Source organism: Watersipora subatra, chromosome 10, assembly GCF_963576615.1.
Source record: "Watersipora subatra chromosome 10, tzWatSuba1.1, whole genome shotgun sequence".
Lineage (NCBI taxonomy): Eukaryota > Metazoa > Bryozoa > Gymnolaemata > Cheilostomatida > Watersiporidae > Watersipora > Watersipora subatra.
Window position 1 is genome coordinate 14,474,941 of NC_088717.1, and position 20,025 is coordinate 14,494,965.

The 20,025-nt window shown below is 34.4% G+C and overlaps 1 protein-coding gene across 1 annotated transcript; it reads right to left on the reverse strand.

Annotated features, from left to right (window-relative positions):
- Window positions 1-5,022: 5,022 nt before the first annotated feature.
- Window positions 5,023-15,538, reverse strand: LOC137406813 (heart- and neural crest derivatives-expressed protein 2-like). The gene is made up of 6 exons (XM_068093425.1): window positions 15,521-15,538; window positions 14,322-14,598; window positions 12,850-13,022; window positions 11,426-11,619; window positions 9,257-9,383; window positions 5,023-5,652 (listed from the first exon to the last, which is right to left on the reverse strand). Exons 1-6 carry the CDS (start codon window positions 15,536-15,538, stop codon window positions 5,377-5,379), a joined length of 1,065 nt encoding a protein of 354 aa, XP_067949526.1. The 3' UTR covers window positions 5,023-5,376.
- Window positions 15,539-20,025: the final 4,487 nt, after the last annotated feature.

Below are 20,025 nucleotides of genomic sequence, written 5' to 3' on the forward strand. Positions count from 1 at the left end.
GAAAAAATTATGCAACTGGTTAGTTTTTGGCACAATGATAACTTAACTTCCTAACTTATTTGTGGCAAAGTTTTTGGTGGATCTGATAACACTGCGATCCATGATCATTGTTTTTGTACAGGTACAAATCGTGTCGTTATAAATACTTTTCAATAGAATGAACAATATTCGAGAGCAGCTATAAAGCTTATAAATAAGCTTACTGTCTGTGCGCAGGCAATCATAAAGCTAGTGCGTAGTAAATATTATTGACCAATAAAATATTCGCAGTGATATCGAAGTTTTTTAAAAACGTGTTCAGGTGGCAAAATGGGACTGCACTCACATTTTCGCTTTGATGCAAATCAAGTAACCGATTCTGTTACTTGAGACATCACAACCCGTGATGAGTTTTCTGTCAAAGCAGTAATTATAAAGGAAAAAAATTGGTGCATCTCGAGCCGTTTTGCTTATTGAAAATTGAGAATCGGGTCAATTTCTCTATGATGACAGTAAAGACTCGATTTAATTATATTGTCACTGGTAAGATGCTCCGAGTCAATACAAGTCTATAGTAGGTAAAAGATACAAGAGATTTGATTCGTTTTAATTCATCTATGAGGTGAGTCTTATCAAGAAAGCAGGTTAACTCGAGTGCCCATCTCTGGTATGTATCAGATTGCCCAGATTGTATTGCGTGTTGGTGCGTTTTGTAACGGCAAAGAGAGACTGGAAGATTACATTAGCATAGGTGGGTTTAATATCAATAATTTAAGACTAGAACTCGCTGACTACTTGGAGATGAACAATATCACTCTGTTAATATTATTACTAACCCGACTCATATTTTCATTGACTTCTTCATTATAAATTTCCGCTTCATAGACATCAAGAGTGGCACTGTATTAAAATGCACAACTGAATAGTTTCTGATAATTGCATTGGTTTTAAAAATAAGCATAGATGATAGTCCATTACAAAAAGAAATTACACACCAAATTCTATAGAATTTATTTCCTGAACAGAACGCTAAACGAGATTGATTAGAACACAAATTTATACTGCAAACAAAATAATAACCAAATAATATATAACACGCAACCTAAAAATACAAAATAAAACAATTCTATATGCATTAGCTATGGTGAAGGGAGCTTATAAACATGTTTTTTGAAATGACAGTAGATGTATTTGGTAAGTTAGCTCCTATAATTGATTTATGCATGATCAAAGATAAGTGGTTCAAACCTGAATGGAATTATCAGGTTTCATATAAAAATATTAAAAAGAACAATGCACTTATCAGTAAAAGTTATAACTTTCTGTCCAGCTTTTAACTGAAAGCTAGCAAAGAAAGCAAACACTAATTCTTTACTGAAATGAAAAAGACCAAATTAGCTTACAATGATAAATAGGGTAAGTTTTTTAAATTCACACGATTCTGGCAAGCTTTTAGTAATCATGAACACGCTGGTAGTCCTACAACCTGCTTAAGGAAAACTAGAATATATTTTAGACCATAATTCTGTATAATTAATAAAAATACAAAAAAGCTGACCTGACGAGAGGTTTACTGAATGTCCCATGATGCCCCAGATGGTTTGAGCTAAATGGAGGCTAACTAGATCAGTTTTTCAGAAACACTTTGCTCTCACCTAGGGTCTTTGTCAATCTGGTTCTTTCTCAGAGAAGCAATAAACATAACTGGACAGACAACTTTGACTAAACATAGTTTTTTTCAATCAGTAATGTGAAGGTGTTCTAAATAAACAATTTTTCTTTCTAGTTCTCTACGCTCTGATTAAATAAACTGTTATACCAAACTTCCTGTTATAGTAAGTAATTGTTACTATAAACTAGTAAAGGCATTTTTATGTGCTATCAGTGAAGACACCTGCTTGCTATTAATTCAACATTCAATATTATTATTACTATTGTACTAGTACTCTGGCAGTTCGTGCGCCATGAGAGGTCGTCATGCATAATAGCTATATGCGAAATTATTCTTATATGTGACAAGGTGGTCGAGTGGTGCAGTGGTTGCTGCACTCTTAATCTGACTATGCTGGTTCAAATCCTGTGCGGGGTGATATTTTTTTATTAACACTCTTAATGTGACATCCAACGGAAAGACACACAGACAGACACACAGACAGACGCACAGACAGACACACAGACAGACACACAGACAGACACACAGATAGACACACAAACATACACATAGACAGACACACAGACAAACACACAGACAAACACACATACTGACAGACACACAGACAGACACACAGACAGACACACATACGTTACTCTTGTTATAGTAAAGATTCAACACAGGAGACTTTGAAGAAAGTATATTATATGAGTTATCTCTCCTTGGGACTGGCAGACAACTTTAATAAAAAATTAATTATAGGTAATATGATGTATTTTATATTTGCCAAACTAGGTAGTAGTGGAAGCCACAGTGTATGATGATCTGGCACTCTGCCCTACTAAACAGCAGGTCACTGGTTCAACTGTTACTATGAGATGTCAAAAAGAGTGTCTGGTCTTAAATCTGGTCATGTTGTCAGCACAGTTGGTGGAGACCCGCTAACCCCCGAAAATTTTGTTAGTCAGGTTTTTCATAGGAGTTCTCTCAGCCTTCAGAAATGCTTGAGAAGCGTTCGTAGCAAAAGCTCGGAGGAGCAAAAGTTAATTACTACCTTTACTAAGTCAAAAAGATGGATCAGTCATATTATACATTAGAAATTGGTTAGTCATATTATACACTAATAATTGATTAGTTGTGTTATACATTAGAAATTGGTTAGTCATGTTATACATTAGATATTGGTTAGTCATGTTATACATTAGAAATTGGTTAGTCATGTTATACATTAGAAATTGGTTAGTCATGTTATACATTAGAAATTGGTTAGTCATGTTATACATTAGAAACTGGTTAGTCATGTTATACGCTAGAACTTGGTTAGTCATGTTATACACTAGAAATTGGTTAGTCATGTTATACATTAGAAATTGAGGTTGTTGCTTATCCAATCATTTTTTAGAGTATTTCCAAAATAGTACGTTTCACATTTTGTTTTTAAGTTTTTTCAGTTTCGGCAATTGCAGACAAATTGTTAAATAACTCCTTTTGTTGTTAATGCTTTAGTACTAGTATCAAATATGCATGATAATTTCAACCAACCACTTTTATTCATGATGCGATGCCATTTATTCTGGTATCTTTATATGCATTATGTTAATTACATGATTATTTTAAACATGAAGGTGATCTTTGTGGTATTTGCTAAAAAAATGGCATATCATTAGCGAGTCTTGAACTCTTAGATGGCCTAGTAAATTACACTTCTAGGATAACCACCATAGCATTGCTTTTTTTTATTAAAGTTCTTCTGATCATAAAAGGTCTCACAGACATATCTGGTGACAATCAATCGCCTTTAAGGCAAAAAGTATTATTTGTTAGTTTGTATATTAAGAAGCAAAACAGCATGAAGGTCCGATATTAGCCCAGTTCATGCCAAAAAGGAGTTACTTACTCAAAAATTTTAAGAGTAGACAACTCCTAAGTTAAATAAATGAGTAAACAACTCCTTTGATTTTCATGATTATTTGTAACCACTAACAACCACACTTACACTGTACTATTGAATCAAATAGTCTATATTATTGTAGCTGTGGTAAATAAAACAGTTTGAACATTTGCACTCAAAAGTACAATAATTTTATTTTTACTTATTTTGTAACATTGGTCACTCTTAACTATATAGCACTCTTTTAGCACAAGTAGCACTAACTATTGCACAAGTTTATTCTTTTATATTTGAAAGAGACGCATGACATTATTAGATGAAAGTAAAGCTTTTAGTATGTCAAGTATCAAATTATAAAGCATATATTACTTGTGTTTTTAAAGCAGCATGACTTGTTTATTTGACAAGCACTAGTTTGAATATTGGCGGACATTACTACTGTGACTGGCAGAAGAGTGATGAGTGACAGGAAATACAAGCATCTTGAATAAGTGTTCAAAAGATGTTAACTCATTTTGCATCTTTGTTAGTGAAAGTATAGCCTTCTGCGCAGGCTGCCAGTCACCTTTTTGCAGTTTTTGGAAATTCGGGGTAGTTTAGGGGTAGTTGAAGGGTATTTAGGGGTAGGTGAAGGGTATTTAGGAGTGAGTGAAGGATATTTAGGGTACGTGAAGGATATTTAGGGGTAGATGAAGGGTATTTAGGAATAGTTGAAGAATATTTAGGGGTATGTGAAGGGTATTTAGGGTAGGTGAAGGGTATTTAGGGGTAGGTGAAGGGTATTTAGGAGTAGGTGAAGGATATTTAGGGTAGGTAAAAGATATTTAGGGGCAGGTGAAGGATATTTAGGGTAGGTGAAGGGTATTTAGGAGTGAGTGAAGGATATTTAGGGTACATGAAGGATATTTAGGGGTAGATGAAGGGTATTGAGGGATAGTTGAAGGATATTTAAGGGTATGTGAAGGATATTTAGGGTAGGTGAAGGGTATTTAGGGGTAAGTGAAGGATATTTAATGGTAGATGGAGAATATTTAGGGGCAGGTGAAGGATATTTAGGGTAGGTGTAGGATATTTAGGGGTATGTGAAGGGTATTTAGGGTAGGTGAAGAGTATTTAGGGGTAGGTGAAGGATATTTAGGGTAGGTAAAAGATATTTAGGGACAGATGAAGGATATTTAGGGTAGGTGAAGGATATTTAGGGGTAGGTGAAGGTTATTTAGGGGTAGTTGAAGGATATTTAGGGGTAGTTGAAGAATATTTATGGGTAGGTGAAGGGTATTTAGGGGTAGATGAAGGATATTTAGGGGTAGGTGAGGGGTATTTAGGGTTAGTTGAAGGGTACTTAGGGTAGGCAAATAAAGAGCTGCATCATCTTTTCCATAGATGTACCATTAGTCTATGTTCTAGTTTGGCACAAACTAATAGATTAATTACCCTGCCACTTACTATAGATGCAGTAGAGTTGGTTGATTATATAGTATGAATTATATTTTGTAATCAGGTGTTAAACTTTAATAGATGGTAGATGAGATCCCCACCAGGTTCTAGCTTTCAGCAAGGCGCAATGTTGGCACATATCATAAATGAGGCTGAGAGGCATCCAGTGGTTTACAATTAAAAACAAAAAAGTGATAAGTTTGATCCAGATAAAATAAATAAGTTTTAGGAAAAATAAAGCTCTCTCAAGAGAGAAGTAATATGCAGTGTCACTTCAAATTGCAAACAAAACAGATTTGAAGAGTGTTCACTGTAAAAATGGTGATTGTGTCTGGTGCAACGGTAATATTAGACATGAGCCTATAATTCTATAGATTATTATTGAGAATCACAGAATAGCTGTAAAAAACTTGAGAAATCAGCCCAAACTTCCAGCAGTAGAAGACGACTCTTCGCAGAGTGACGAGTGACCAGAAGTGCAGGCATCTTGAATATCCTCTGAGCCTAAGTGTTCAGGAGAGGTTAACTCATTTTTCATTTTTGCTAGAGGAGGCATAGCCTTCTGCGCATCAGCTGCCAAGTATGCTTGCTTGAGTGGCAGATATTCGGAGGAGCTGTCTCCTTTTAGGTCTTGCGCCCAAATAGTTTGTGGCCACCCGCTGCGACCTCTTGACTTCCTTTCCGCTGCAGCTGCCTACAAGTAATGTATTCATTGTCAAGCCATGAATGTATGTGCTGACCAAAACCAGACAACTACTCCGCTAATCAATGCAAAAAACACCAACCGTGGAATGAACGGTAAGACCAACTGGGATGTCAGACAACGATTTTTCTTTTGCTGCTTGAACAAAAAGTTTAGTGTGCGTGTACTGATTATTTCTGAACGCACGCAAAGTAAGAGTTCAGATAGTGCAATGTAAACCTGCGAGTACATTCAATCAGACTAAGGGAGAGGTTGTCTCCTTCCCAGACTATCAGTCAAGGAGAAATAAGATAACATAATTAAATATCCTATCACCAATTTATGATATCTGTAGCCTTGGTATCTAAAGATGTGGAATACCCTTAATAGTTTTGTAGGACAAAAATTAAGGGCTGAGAACTCAGTCTAGACTATTCATTCATTGTTTATGCCAGCATAATCGGTGCACTCCGAGAGAATGAGAGTAAACGTAAACAAGCCTGAAAGTGAATTTTGTAATGAGACTAGAGAGAGAAGCAGCTGGGAGCCATGCGTCAGTACGGGCCTGACTGGAATCCAAGAGAAGCATCGCTTACAGGAAGTGACTAACAATGACATGATTTGCCTCTCTATTATGTAATCGATACTGCCCGATGAGCAACCCTGCCATTAAAACAAATCAGGACGGTGTAACTAATACGTTAGCTGACACCTACCAAATTAATGCACTATTAATGGCATATAACCGCGTCATATTTCCGCGTAGGTTCAACTAAATGCTACTTTTAACCAAATATTCAAGTCACAAACTCAAACAGAAAATATCAACGTCGTGATATAATCGGTTTTGAGCATTTTCATGTCATGGTTACTAGCTCCACTATCGCTGTTCTGTATGTGAAAGCCTATCTGTAACTGCTCACATCGATATGATGAAAGTGTTTACCGGTGAAGTCAAACATCACCAGAATAAGAGTTATTCTTTTTTACTCGAACTATAGTAACTCACAATCACTGTTTCTTTTGTGCGGATGGAGCAGATTTGGAATTGTGTGCACTTTGAGTTACCGTATGATAAGGGTTTCAATGTACACTCACGTGTTTCGGATTAGCGCAAGAGCTTTGTTAAAAAGATAAGGACTCCTGCGCCAGAAGTCATAGCGAACTGCTCAAATCGAGCTAGAAATGACTGAAATGTGAAAAATGTTTAAAATGGAATAGCTAGCGCAGCATTTTCTTGCTCATCATTCACAAACTTGACGTGTGGGATTTTTTGTTGTTTCCAGCTTTCAGATGGCATAAACTTGCGGATTAACTGAATCATAGAAAAATAGTGATTATATGTGGTTAGTGACCTATATATATAGTGGCCTATATATATAGTGACCTATATATATAGTGGCCTATATATATAGTGACCTATATATATAGTGGCCTATATATATAGTGGCCTATATATATAGTGGCCTATATATATAGTGGCCTATATATATAGTGGCCTATATATATAGTGACCTATATATATAGTGGCCTATATGGCGCAATAGAGTTTATACCAGTTTCTCATCTCTCTTTGCCCTTAGCTTTGATGGTAAGGTTGATATATTATTATTAGATATTATCATAACTCATATATATAATAAAGTCAAATACCACTGAGCCACCAAAGCTATCATTCAAGACACCATGTTTATAGTACTTGTTCTATATAACGCAGTGGAGTCTAATACCACCCCCAACCCTTCAGCTCCTGATCACTCAAGATTCTAGCCAAGTTTTTCATATATCACTTCTAAGTATATGTACTTGTGGCAAATTATTAAATTTTATATGATATTCATGTTTTTAGTAGCCAAAGTTGTTTTCTAGAGAAGCCGTTAATAGGTTGAAGGACTCGCTTATAAAGTCAGAGCATCAGCAGAAACAACAACAAGAATAAAAACTTGTACATCAAACACCAAGCGGCTACCAATGGTTGGTCTTGGCAAATGAACATGGTGGCATAACGTGGTAAAAGATCGATGCAATAGCAAATAGCTAACCTCCTGATCTTTGACGTCTTACTAAAGGTGTTTCCGAATTTTCTAAGACTAAAGGATACGCGATTAAACCTTTTAAAGTAATTAAGATATTCAGCAAGAATTTAAAAAGATTGTCAGTAGTGGTACACAGGAGCACACAATAGCTGAGTTGGGCTGAATTTGATCGATACAGCAGTTTGATCATCAAGCCCTCCAACAAAACCTCTGTTTCTTGTATTCGCTAGACTTTGAAATAAATTCAATAATTTTTTTATTTAAAGTAACATTTACATGTATATATTATGTAGTAGTAAAAGTTTTTGATATATTTAGCTGACTAAATAGTTGGGTAAAAAAAAAACCACAGCAAATAAATTTAAAAAAAGCAATATTAGCAAATACTAACACATTAATTCATCAGATATTTGGATTAATTTTAGTTGTCGATAATAATGATAAACAAATGTTTGCCTTATAACAAACATTTTTGAAGTGTGCTAAAAAAATTTATTACATTGTTTGTAGGTCATTGATAAAGTAATGACTATGTCAATCGCATATAGTTGAAATCAACATATAGAAAATAACTCTAAATTTATCGATATACCTAGGACTTAACAAATGCTTATTTTAGACCCCTAAAATACACTTGGTATTTTTGAGCTATTTGTCTTACTTACCCCGCTAGCGTCATATATACATTTTAATAAATATAATTATTTACTTTAAAAACAGCCACCACCATAAAAAGAACTTAACAAAAAATTTAAATTAAGATGTGTCCTCTAATCCTCCTAATCTAATCCTCTAATCCTCACACCCATCTATCTTTTTATTGCATAATATTATTCACACAACCATTTGTTTTTTTTTCTACATATTTTTAATAATTGACTATTTAACTTCAAGCCTGTATCGCTCTAGCTTGTATATAAAATATATTTATTACTTATATTTATAGATATTAAGCTCATAAATATTTGATGAATATGGTAACACAAGCAGCCCCACCACTAATAAGAAAAATTGAAAGAAATTAATTTTCTTATGGTAGTTTACATCTTTCTATAACAAACAAGAAAAATATAAAAATAAAGGCATCACATTAATTCTGGGCTAAAAACACTAATTGATCTCATTAGCAATTTAATTGCTTTGATGAAAGGAAACCTCAAATCCTAACAAGACAGTATCCTCTCCTCTCACTAGTATTACATCACAGCTCAGCGCCAGAAGTTAATTTTCTCCACCTGTGCAGTTGCTAGCTTTGTTTACTCAAGACAGATCGCGCGGCTCGCCCGTGAGCTCCGTTATTTACTGTTTGACATCGGTGGCAGGTTGCATAATTATGAATAGAATAAAAAGAAGACAGACTGAAGATGGCGCGAGAGAAAGTGCGAAGTCGTCATCGGTCTAGTATAACAAAGCTTACTGACTAAAGAGATTACAAAACCTTAACCTGGAAAATTGTTACATCAAGTTTTTAAATTATTTCATTCAAGTTGTAAAAGAAAAACTTTTAAAGCAAAAACATCAGCCTTTAGGAGAAAATATTTGTATAAACCAAATGAAAATAATATGGTTTTTATACTTACAATCTCGGCTTCAATACATTTCCTTTTCTCTGCTCTACACGGAGTTTTTCTAGAGAGATCTGCTTTGAACTCCTGCATTGGCTGAAGGTTATCGCTTGAGAGACCATCCATCAGGTGCTGTATGTATCTGTATTGAAATAAAAATGGATGGAACAGGGAATCGTCAGTTTGGAAGGCTAGAACAAGGGTGAAGAACTAGAGAGATAGGCTTGCAATATTCACACAGTCATTTTATCAATGGCACTGTTCAGTGATAAGATCATAGTTCATATCTATCTAATATCTCAGTGCAAGGAACCTTTAGTGATAGGCATTCCATATGATAGTTGCAATAAAAATTAACAGATCCCACCTTGTTATTCTGTGTGTGCATGCGTATCTGTTAGTTTACGTAGATGCTATGTTCTTTCACATTTTTGCCCATTTTTAATCCAAACTTTGCAAGCAAATGCTCTGTGCTTTTTGCAAGGTCACTAAAAATATGTGATTTCAAAACTTCGTCTGGTTTCTGGGAACCAGCATTTTAAACGCCGGTTTTCAGATGTTTAAGACACCTGCAAATTGGTGTTTGCATTTAAATTAAGTTTTAAATTCCTGCATTTAAAATTAAATACACGGCAATCACAATTATTATGGCTTATTACACACTTATTGGTCTTTTTCACAAAGGCCATATAAAGAGAAATAAAATTTTGTTAAACAGTTGACATAATAATTATCAGCATATTGAAGAGCCATTTATAAAGTAACTATTAATCAAGCCCTGCCTGTAGACAATAATATTATAGCAAATATTTGACCTTGAAGATGGAAGTCAGCAAGATAGTTAAAATTCCTAGTGACTACCGCTGACAGACTCAAATCAAAGTTTATTAGACAAGACATAAATTTAATTGCGTACATGATAAAAAGTTTGTGTGACATGCATCTCGTAGTTGATTCACTGTTTTCGTAAGACACAGCTGATCAGGTTGTCTACATGGATATTTGTGTAGAAGAAAGTTTAGGCTATATCCATGGCATGTCATCTCTGTGACAAGCGTAAACGGGTGGTTGATATGCTAGCCCACAGATGGTAATCACGCACCACTATACTGGTTGTACCCCTGGATACACAAATATGCTGATCTCTTCTTCCAGTTACTTTACACAGGTTTACAATTTTTCCAGCTTAGTTTGCTTATTGACCAACTAAGTTATAATAAAGAAATGTTGTTTGAAAGAGAAAAAAAGTTGTTGTTTAAAAAATTTTAATAGGTATATAAATATTTATCCTAACAGCAAACTTACTACTTTTGCCAATTTTCCAACAAGTGAAACATGTATCTCTAAGCTTATAGAACTGCCTGATAAACTAGAAAAGATGCAAAAAGCCTCTGAACATAAAAACCTCGCTGGATCTAGGCCTGATGTTATCGAAAGCTTGTACCGATATTATTCCTGTTCATGTCTGCAAAAAATTGGCTTTGTATATCTCTACTTCATAAATATACCCCATGCAGAGCAGCTATCATGTAGATTATTTCAAAACAACAGCTCAAATTTTCGTAAAACTATTGGTCTCAGTTCTCTAGGACTTTATTTACCTGAGTAACACAGCTATTCAGCATATCTGTTCACAAAAAACATCGTATGGAAAAACTTTTGCTAGAAAAAACAAACGTACTTATTTCAGCTGTGGTCAACTCAACTGAATAATGTTATTTTTGCTGTAGAAAGCCAATGAAAAAATGTCAAGATTAAATTGCTAACTTTAATCAGGGTTGAAAATTTTAAATAAAAATATTATTATATAAAAAGTTTCATTTTTAATAAAAACAAAAATAAAAGTAATTCACAGTAAATATGGTAGAGTCGATTATTTGTGACCTAAGCAAGAAGAGCTTTGTCATCTCTTTCCTGATTGGCTAACCCACATGATATGTAAGTTCTAATTAACTCTGACCATACCCAAGTATTAAATAATTTTTAAATTAACAAATCAATTAAACTACCAAATAATCAACAAATCAATCAGAATGTCATCTAATCACCAAGTTACAGTAAATCTGTCAATTTATGTCAAAATTGAATTTTTATTTTATCACCAGGAATCTAAAAACTAAATAATAAGCGTTTAGCAAAGATAATTATGACATCAGATTGTTTCCAATTCCTCTCTCAACTTACCCGCATGCGAGACGAAGTGTTTTAATTTTAGACAGTTTAGTATCCTTCGGAACATTAGGTATGCAATCTCTCAAATTGGCAAAAGCTCCATTGATGCTAATCGTACGTCGCCTTTCCTTTTTACTGTTACAGTTTACTCCTTTCTTTTTGTTGCTGCCGTTGATGTAGGGTGCATATGTGCCTTCACTCGTAAGCTACAAGCAGATGAATCTCGGGGTTACTCTTTTTTTTAGTATTTCGGTTTTGTTACTTGTTCTACTGACAAAATATATTTCAAACTGCCACATATATTAAATAAGTTGACACATATTAAACTAATTCTTTCTAGGAAAATAATGTCAAAGCGCAAGTTGCAAAGTCGACAGGAAAAAATTTCAACAGCCGCTCATTGACTTTGTAAAATATTTATTAATTTTTTTCGGTAAACTTCAGCTTTCTATAGTCTAAGCATAACCTAATACAAAATAGGACTCGTATTCCAAAGTTATTTTTAAGTAAAACCAAGCAGAAGAATTTAAAAACACTTTCGTTAATAATTTATTGAGCGAGTTCAACAGAATGTTCATATTAGATAATCAGCTTCTGAAATAATTTTGTTCAATTCACTCAATAATTCCTAATTTCAATTTCAATAGTTTCTCATTTTTGTTTTGATATGTTAAAAAAACATTATTTTGTTGATTGTTACTAATGCCAATAAAAAGTTATACATATGTGCAGTAGCCCAATTCAAAGCATTTGACTTACAGATCTGTCTGAATGATTTAATTGAATTATATTACTTACACCGATTACTATATACATTATATATATCCCACTGATTACTATATATAATATATATATCACACTGATTACTATATATAATATATATAGTAATCATTTAATAACCATATACAATATACATATATAGTATGTATGTATATATATATATATATATATATATATATATATATATATATATATATACCACTGGTTATTAAATGTGCGTTAGATTTTAGCTTTATAATGTCTACAGACCCTAAGATATTCTCTTGAATTTTAATTACTTAAATTTTTGCAAATTTTTTCAAGAGTTTATTCGTATAAAATTAGTCCTTGGACGATTTTTATTTTGGCTTCCCCGAAATAAAATTAAAATAAAACTGCTAACGCTGTGTTATAACAGCATATTTTATAGACAGCAAATAATTCTTTTATTCAAGAAAAATTCAACAAAAAGTTCATTAATACAAAATTAATTTTTGAGCAGCTTGTATTTTAATTTCATTAAAGTACAATTAAAAGCAAATAAAATTACGGAAGCTACTTTATAGCAAAATGTTGCTAGATACAATAATTTTTTTTTATGGAAAATTTGGACACAGAAAGTGCGGATTTTGCAATTATTGTGGAAATAACTAACGAGGAGTTCGGGTGTATGTTACCTGTCCATATATAGCGTCTGGAGTTCCATTATGGAAGGCCCTGCTGCTTTCATAGGCATGAGGACTCGGTGTGCTGGCCGTGCTGCCAACTGCCATACAGTGGCTTGTCAACGAGGGGTGGTAGTGATAATAATCCTGGGGCTGGTAGTAGTCAAACACGCTTGACAGACCAGCTGTTGACAGAAATAAGGCTATGAAGTTATTTGTCATTCAATATGACACAATACAATTTGTGTTGTAAAAATTGTGTTCTATCATATATCCTGGCAGCCTTGTAATGATCACAACAATACAACTCTAAAAAACTGTTATCAAAGTTGAATTTTTTGATAATTTTTGTCAATGAGTATTTGTAGCGCTTCTATGATTGTGAAACACAACAAATATTATGAACACTTGATAAGATCTAAGTTAGGTTTCTCTGGATGACAACCACAAACTTTTGTCTTCAACACTCAGCAGAGGTTAACAGTTGATTAACCAGTGAGTGCTGCCATTGTCAACCAGTTTAATAGCATTATTACATAACACTCACGTGACCTGATGGTTAAGCTCACTTTCAAACAAAATAAATAATAATAAAAGAAGAAATATTTATATATTAGTAAACAAGTAAACACTTGAGTTGAAATATGTTTTTTACCTCTACAGTTTGTGTTCAACTTCAGCGTTAGGGTGATTATCATTTAAGTTATAGAATTTTTATCACCAGTTTGCAAAATTTTTATGACTTTCTACAGAACAGCATAAATCTATGAGAGATCTCAACTTTCTACTGATAGTAAGCTAGTCCGACTATACATTAATTTTGTATGACTATGACATGAACTGAGAGTGAATACGCTTAAATTTCTTTGACCAGAATATATACACAAATCTTGCAAGGCCTAAATTGCAGCTTGCTGTAATGCAAGTAATGATTTACGACTGTCGTCTGCCTAAAAAAATTGATTGTTTTTAACAAGTCAGGAACATTTACAGGATTAAAAACCTGCATCAATAAATTCTACATTGTCATTCTGTCTGTCTGTAAATGTTATGTGTTTCCAGTTTATGGCTGATTTTATCAAAACTTCACACGTATATGCTACATGCCTTCCACCAGGTCGCTAAAAATACTTGGTTTGAAATCTTCATCTGGTTCCTGAGAACAAGCCTCTTATATACCCACCTGCAGGGTATCTGATTGACAATGGAAAAATTATTCAGGATTTTGGAGCTTGCCGCTGCTTTTCCCTTTGCTTAATTTAATACATTGTTTTTAATATTTCAAGTTATGTAGTATTTCAAAACAAAGTCAGCAGGTTTTTGTGGGAAAGGGTACGAAGTGTTAAGAGCGCTGCCTTGATAATTCAACGCTCTATTAGACTGTTGAAATCGGAGAGCAGAGATGTGAACTCCAGCACTAAAGGAAACCAGGAACTACAAACATAAAGGTATACCAACAAATACAAGCTTAAAAAGTGACTCACCGTGAGGTTGTGTGGTTGGATGATGCCAACTATTGCTACCTCCATGGCTGCCCAACGGCCGCGCCTCACCACCGCTGCTGTAATATGAATGACAGGGGTAAGCTGAAACAGCAGAATTCATCATCTCAGGGTATCTGGCTGTCCTCAGAATCAAAACACAGAGCAGCGGATAGAGGCTGCAGATAGAGGCAGCAGAGATAAAACAGACGACGATGTTTGGCAGCAGAGGGTTTCTGTTAATCAAGGCAGCGTTCTGCACTCTGGAAGAAGATGAAGGCTGCAGGGTTATTAAGAATAAACAGATGGGGTAATAGAGGATAAGAGTGCTGCTGCTTTAGTCAGTGAGGCAAGTCCGCTTCCTATTCGTCCATTTCATTTACAATCTATTCCTCTATTGGTGGAATAAATTTTGTTCAAAAGATGCTCTCAGGATTTTCTAGCTTCCCCTGTCACAGTTAAACTTTGAGTGACCAATCGGCTTGCCGCAGTTGGGAGATTCAGTTGGTCGAATACTGACTCTGTTTGCTTATGTTACAAGAAGTTTCGTATACAAATGATAAAAGGAAAAAGTGTAAGAGAGTATATATGATAAGGTCCGCTGCCGTTGTTAATTATGCTATTTATAGATTGCGGTTGCTCTTGGATTTAGAAATCTGATCACCGAATTATTTCGAGCTAATAAACATTGAGCCTATCTGGAGACATTAGGGCTTAATCGTGTTCCAGCTTGTCTACAATGATGCTCGCTGTCGCTGCTTACGCGATACTTCCTTTGTTGCAGAAATAAGATTAACATTTCAAGCTCAAACAGTTCTGATAAAATATAACTAGTCATTTTCTACACCCTATGCTATGTTTCAGATATTAAAGTTATTTGAAGAACATGCTATAATGTACATCGATACAGGAGTTTGATCATGAACCCTCCAACCATACCTTTTGTTTCTTGTTTTCGCTAAACTCTAAAATAAATTCAATAATTTTTTATATAAGATAGCATTTACATGTATATATATTATGTAGTAGTAAAAGTTTTAGATATATTTAGCTAACTACATAACCGGCTAAAAAGAACCACAGAGAATAGGTTTTTAAAAAGGAATATAGGCAAATACTAACACATTAATTCATCAAAGATTTGGATTAAAAACTGCCAATCTAGACATGTGTTTATGGCTAGAAAACTGAATAAAAAATACCTCCATTGACATCGACATATTTAAAAAGTTCTTTGCTACTGATTTTATCGATTACGTTACGTCGCTGCAATTCGCTGACACAGGACAAGGACTGCCTGGTTTTGCTGACTCTCCAATTTCAATAAATTTTATAATTATGGTAAAATTTAATACATCAGTGTTATATATTGCTCACAATCATATCGCAGGAGACTTGGTTAAGTTTGCTGATTTGCAGCCTCAGTGCTTTGTCAACTTACAAAATGACGCAAAGTTTTATACTTGACGTTACGAGTACTTATTAAATTCCAAAAACATTATTTATCTGTGGCTAATGTACAATATCAGTCATTTGGACAAAAAACCTAGCAGTTGTAAAACTCTTCCTTTTCATTGACTTGCAGCCAAAACTCTTCTGTTTAGTGCATATTGCAGTGACTTACATCCAAAGTATTTATGAGGCAGCATCATTTTCATAACACATTTTGAGATTCATTTCTCATAATTCGAAACTCCGACCAAGTCTGCAAGGGAGAATACTACTTAAAATCATTAAAATCCAAATCTAACGCATAAAGATCTGTCTCTAGCAAAAGTGTATGTCTGAATAATAAACACCAACTTTAGTCGGCCAACATGGCTGTGCAACACGCTCACAAGGAACGCTCAAAAGAGGTGTGAGAAGAGAAACGTCTGCGCATTTCACGGAACTCATTATGTATATGGCCGAGCACTTCAGTTAAATCAAGGGTAATAAATTAATCTTTGTCTGTTACTCCTTGTAAACACTATGCATTTCAGCGCTTTTTTAGGGTAATTTCATTCAAATCTCACACCCATATGCTCGGTACTGTCCATCGGATTGTTAAATATACTTGGTTTTAAACCTCGTATGGTTCCTGAGAACAAGCTTCTGAAACACCCACCTGGAGTCTTTCTGATTAAGACTAGAAGAAATCTCTGGCAACACTGGAATTACTGCTAGTATTAAATATAGCGGTATCTCTAAAATATTAAATATAACAACATCTCTATAATTTTGACATCTAACATCAAAAACATGAGACAGTCTTGATGAAAAGCAAACAATCAGATGAGCTCATGAACATGGCTGCCATTGAACCAATTTACCAGTTCTAAAGCTATCGAAACTTGGCAAAGGACTTGGGATTCTAAAGTTTATTAATTGAAATGTGCTTGCAAATTTGACATTAAAACCAAATATAATTTAAAAAATACAAAAAATAACAAGAATGATAATATGATAAATTTGGTTTTTGTAAAACCAGTTTAATTAAGGCCAAGGTTTGACAATAGTTAACCTCAAATTAATGTTCGATAAAAAACCGTCTTGTGAGCATTAAATTTAAAGCTCTATTGGTGTCTGCTGGTGTCTAAGCGAAATCTACTTCTTTTGTCTGTCAATTAAAAGATTCGTTCATAACATTGTACAAATCAAGCTTTGCTTTTCCATTCATTGATAGAATTTCTCGCCAATTGTCCGGTAATCATTGAACATTGCAGCAGCTGGCTGTAATTGGAAATTATTTGTTTAGAGTTCTTCCGTTACGAATAAACAAAGTTAGGAAAATACCGTATCTGACAGGAAAAGTCTGTTTTTTTTTGTGGCAGAAGTAATATATTATGCACGAGCAAATGCGAGGAGAAGGGTGGTTATGGTATGACAAAAAATGACAAAATGCAGACACATCTCAGGTCATGATGAGGAGCTATGTCACACTTCAGCACTGTAACACAATATACTCGAGCTGCGGTAGAGGAGATTTGTACAGGATTAAAGGAAAGTACTCAAGCTGAGCTACAGATTTATATGAGCATTCAGAACAGTTTTACTTTTTACTCTCTATGTAAAAAGAATAATAATAAAATCAATATAATATAAAACAATAAAATTTATCTTTACAAGTAAAAAGACAAGACATTTCAAATGAGCTCCAGATCCGTGAAAAAATTATCAACTACAAACCAAATGTTTTAAAATATTTATCCACCAGCGAGGCGGTTTTATTAACATCAAATTTAATCATTTTGCTAAAATTTACTATTTATAGAATCATTTCACAATTGCAATAAAACATGTAACTTTTATTAGCGAATACATAATGTACTATTTTTACGAATCTATAACATAAGTTTGCACAATATAAGTGTTACAAGCAATCTGTATGTATCAAGCGTATATAAGAATACTATAGGCCTATGTACAGTGTAAGCCACATGCCTGAAGTATGCGCATATACAAATGCTGCATGTAATTTATACATATTTATACATATTTACTATGCACGAACCATAATTTATTTTAAAATGAGCAAAAATAGTTATAAATGAAGCAGGCAGTTTTGCATGTTATAATATTAAAGATTGATGTTATCTCATGGCGCTGACAGCAATCAGCTCTAACAATCAAGATCTGGCAGCAACTTTTACGATTGCTGTCTTATTTGATAATACCTAACCACTAAAATTAACTGCTAAAGCACCTTTCATTATTTCAGCAATGAATTCTGAGGCACATTTCAACCATCTGGTGATTATTTTAGCAATTGCGTGAAGAGAATTCCCATAAAGATGGCAATTTTTAACAAATAAACGCACAATTTATAGCGGGACGCAAATGAAATGTGACCAATACACAAGGGCTATGAGCAAATAGCAACAGGTGGAACTGAGTGTAGCTAGCCAATTGTTGAGAGAGCAGTAAGCCAATCAAGCCTTACAAAAAACCTAAAGAAACAAGTGTGATTTTTGTAAAAAAACAATCGATCTTTCCTTTAATGCAGTTTCTAGATGTAGTCTGACATGCTTCAATACCCTGAGATCACAAGTTTTCTCACTGTTTGATGTCGTTGTAAAAGAACAAAAATTTCAAAACATTGCTTGGCAATAAGCCAAAAGCCGTAAAGATTCTCTTTGATGTACACGAAAGCAGCGATGACTTTGTCAACCTACAATGTTCAGCTTCTTAATCCACTAATCCATAAAATATAAATATATATATATATATTCTTACACGCTTAAACGATAGACAGCAGATGCGTTTTTACGCTGCAGCGGGATGTCTTTGGGTCAAAAAGCAACTTTGTGCTGCACTTTTTGCAATATGATCTAAAGCGCCTTTTATGTTAATCACTTAATTTCCATGACAGGGTTAATCTTCCAGCTTGCGCCATCTGAAAGCTGGAAACGACAAAAAATTCTGCACGTCAAGAGAGTTTTTTTACTCAAAATTTTAATCGAATGTTTTATGCCTGTGAAAAATAAAACCGCATTTGCGAATGATGTGCGAGAAAATTCCGGCGCAAGCTATTCCATTTTGAACATTTTTCCCACTTCAATCATTTCTATCTCGATTTGAGCAGTTCGCTATGACTTCTGGCTCAAAAATTCTTATCTTTTCAACATAGCTCTTGAGTTAATCCGCAACACGCGAATGTACCTTAAAACGCTTATCTCACGGTAACTCAAAGTGTGCACAACTCCAAATCTACACCATCCGCCCAATGAAAACATAGTGAACGTAGTGTAGCTGAACAAAACATCGTAGATCTTCTCGTTACAACGTTAATTCATAAAATATTGAATTAACAAATACAATGAAAATATTAAATATGATATATTTATATCCCCTGGACTGCATGAGAACCGGTGCTGCGTGTCCTATCCCGCTCACGAATGCACACTTTGAGCCTCTCTTCAACTGAAACATAATATTTCTGTAGTGAGACTCGGGCATCAACTGTCAAATTATCTTTGCATCTGATAGCCGAGATTTAACGACTCAGACAAAACTGTATAGAGAAAAGCTATAAACATTTCAAAGTGTGCATAGGATTTGAACCTAAGCTTTTACGACAGCCGTAATTATCAGTTAACTGGAAGGTAGCGGTGTAGCGGTGCCGGTGTATTTATTGCGTAGGGTGTGAGTAGATATTGCGTACGAGTCAGCATTCTTCATATTGTTACGGCGAAACCAGATGTTTTTATTGTTATGTCACGCACTCGGAGTTGGCCCTCTCACCGTAGCACCGAAGTATAGTTAACGAGACGATTTAATTTGCTGCACCGAATAACTCTTGAAAACAGACAACTGATGCATCACAAACTGTCAGATATGCAATAAAACTAACAGATACAGGCGAGTCTTATGAAATTGTTAAGAAGTTTTACTTGCAGTTTAGTTTAGTTAGCAATAAAAAAGACATTCTTTTTATTCAATTCATAACTTGAACTATTACTGGTTCCGCAGTCTTTCCTTATGGTTTCGCATCATACAGAAACATAAAACAATCTGATATCATGAGCGTAGGCAGCCTTTTTGCCGTTAGGACCTCTTACAACGCTGCCGCAGGAAATAGCAGAAACCGCTGCACGTGTGTTAAAACATTTCAATAGAACAATATTTTACAAACAATATCGTGTCAGATACAAATGCAGGCTTCACAAATCATACATATACCCTCTATTTATGGAGAACATATGACCGAGCTTGTAAAGGAAAGTTC

What these genes read in the sequence shown, in the direction of transcription:
- LOC137406813 (XM_068093425.1), bottom strand. An exon ending in ACACTTCGTCTCGCATGCGG is followed by an intron (nt 9,384 to 11,425) that starts GTAAGTTGAGAG and finishes ATTTCAATACAG; the next exon opens with ATACATACAGCACCTGATGG. An exon ending in AATGTATTGAAGCCGAGATT is followed by an intron (nt 5,653 to 9,256) that starts GTAAGTATAAAA and finishes CATTACTTGTAG; the next exon opens with GCAGCTGCAGCGGAAAGGAA.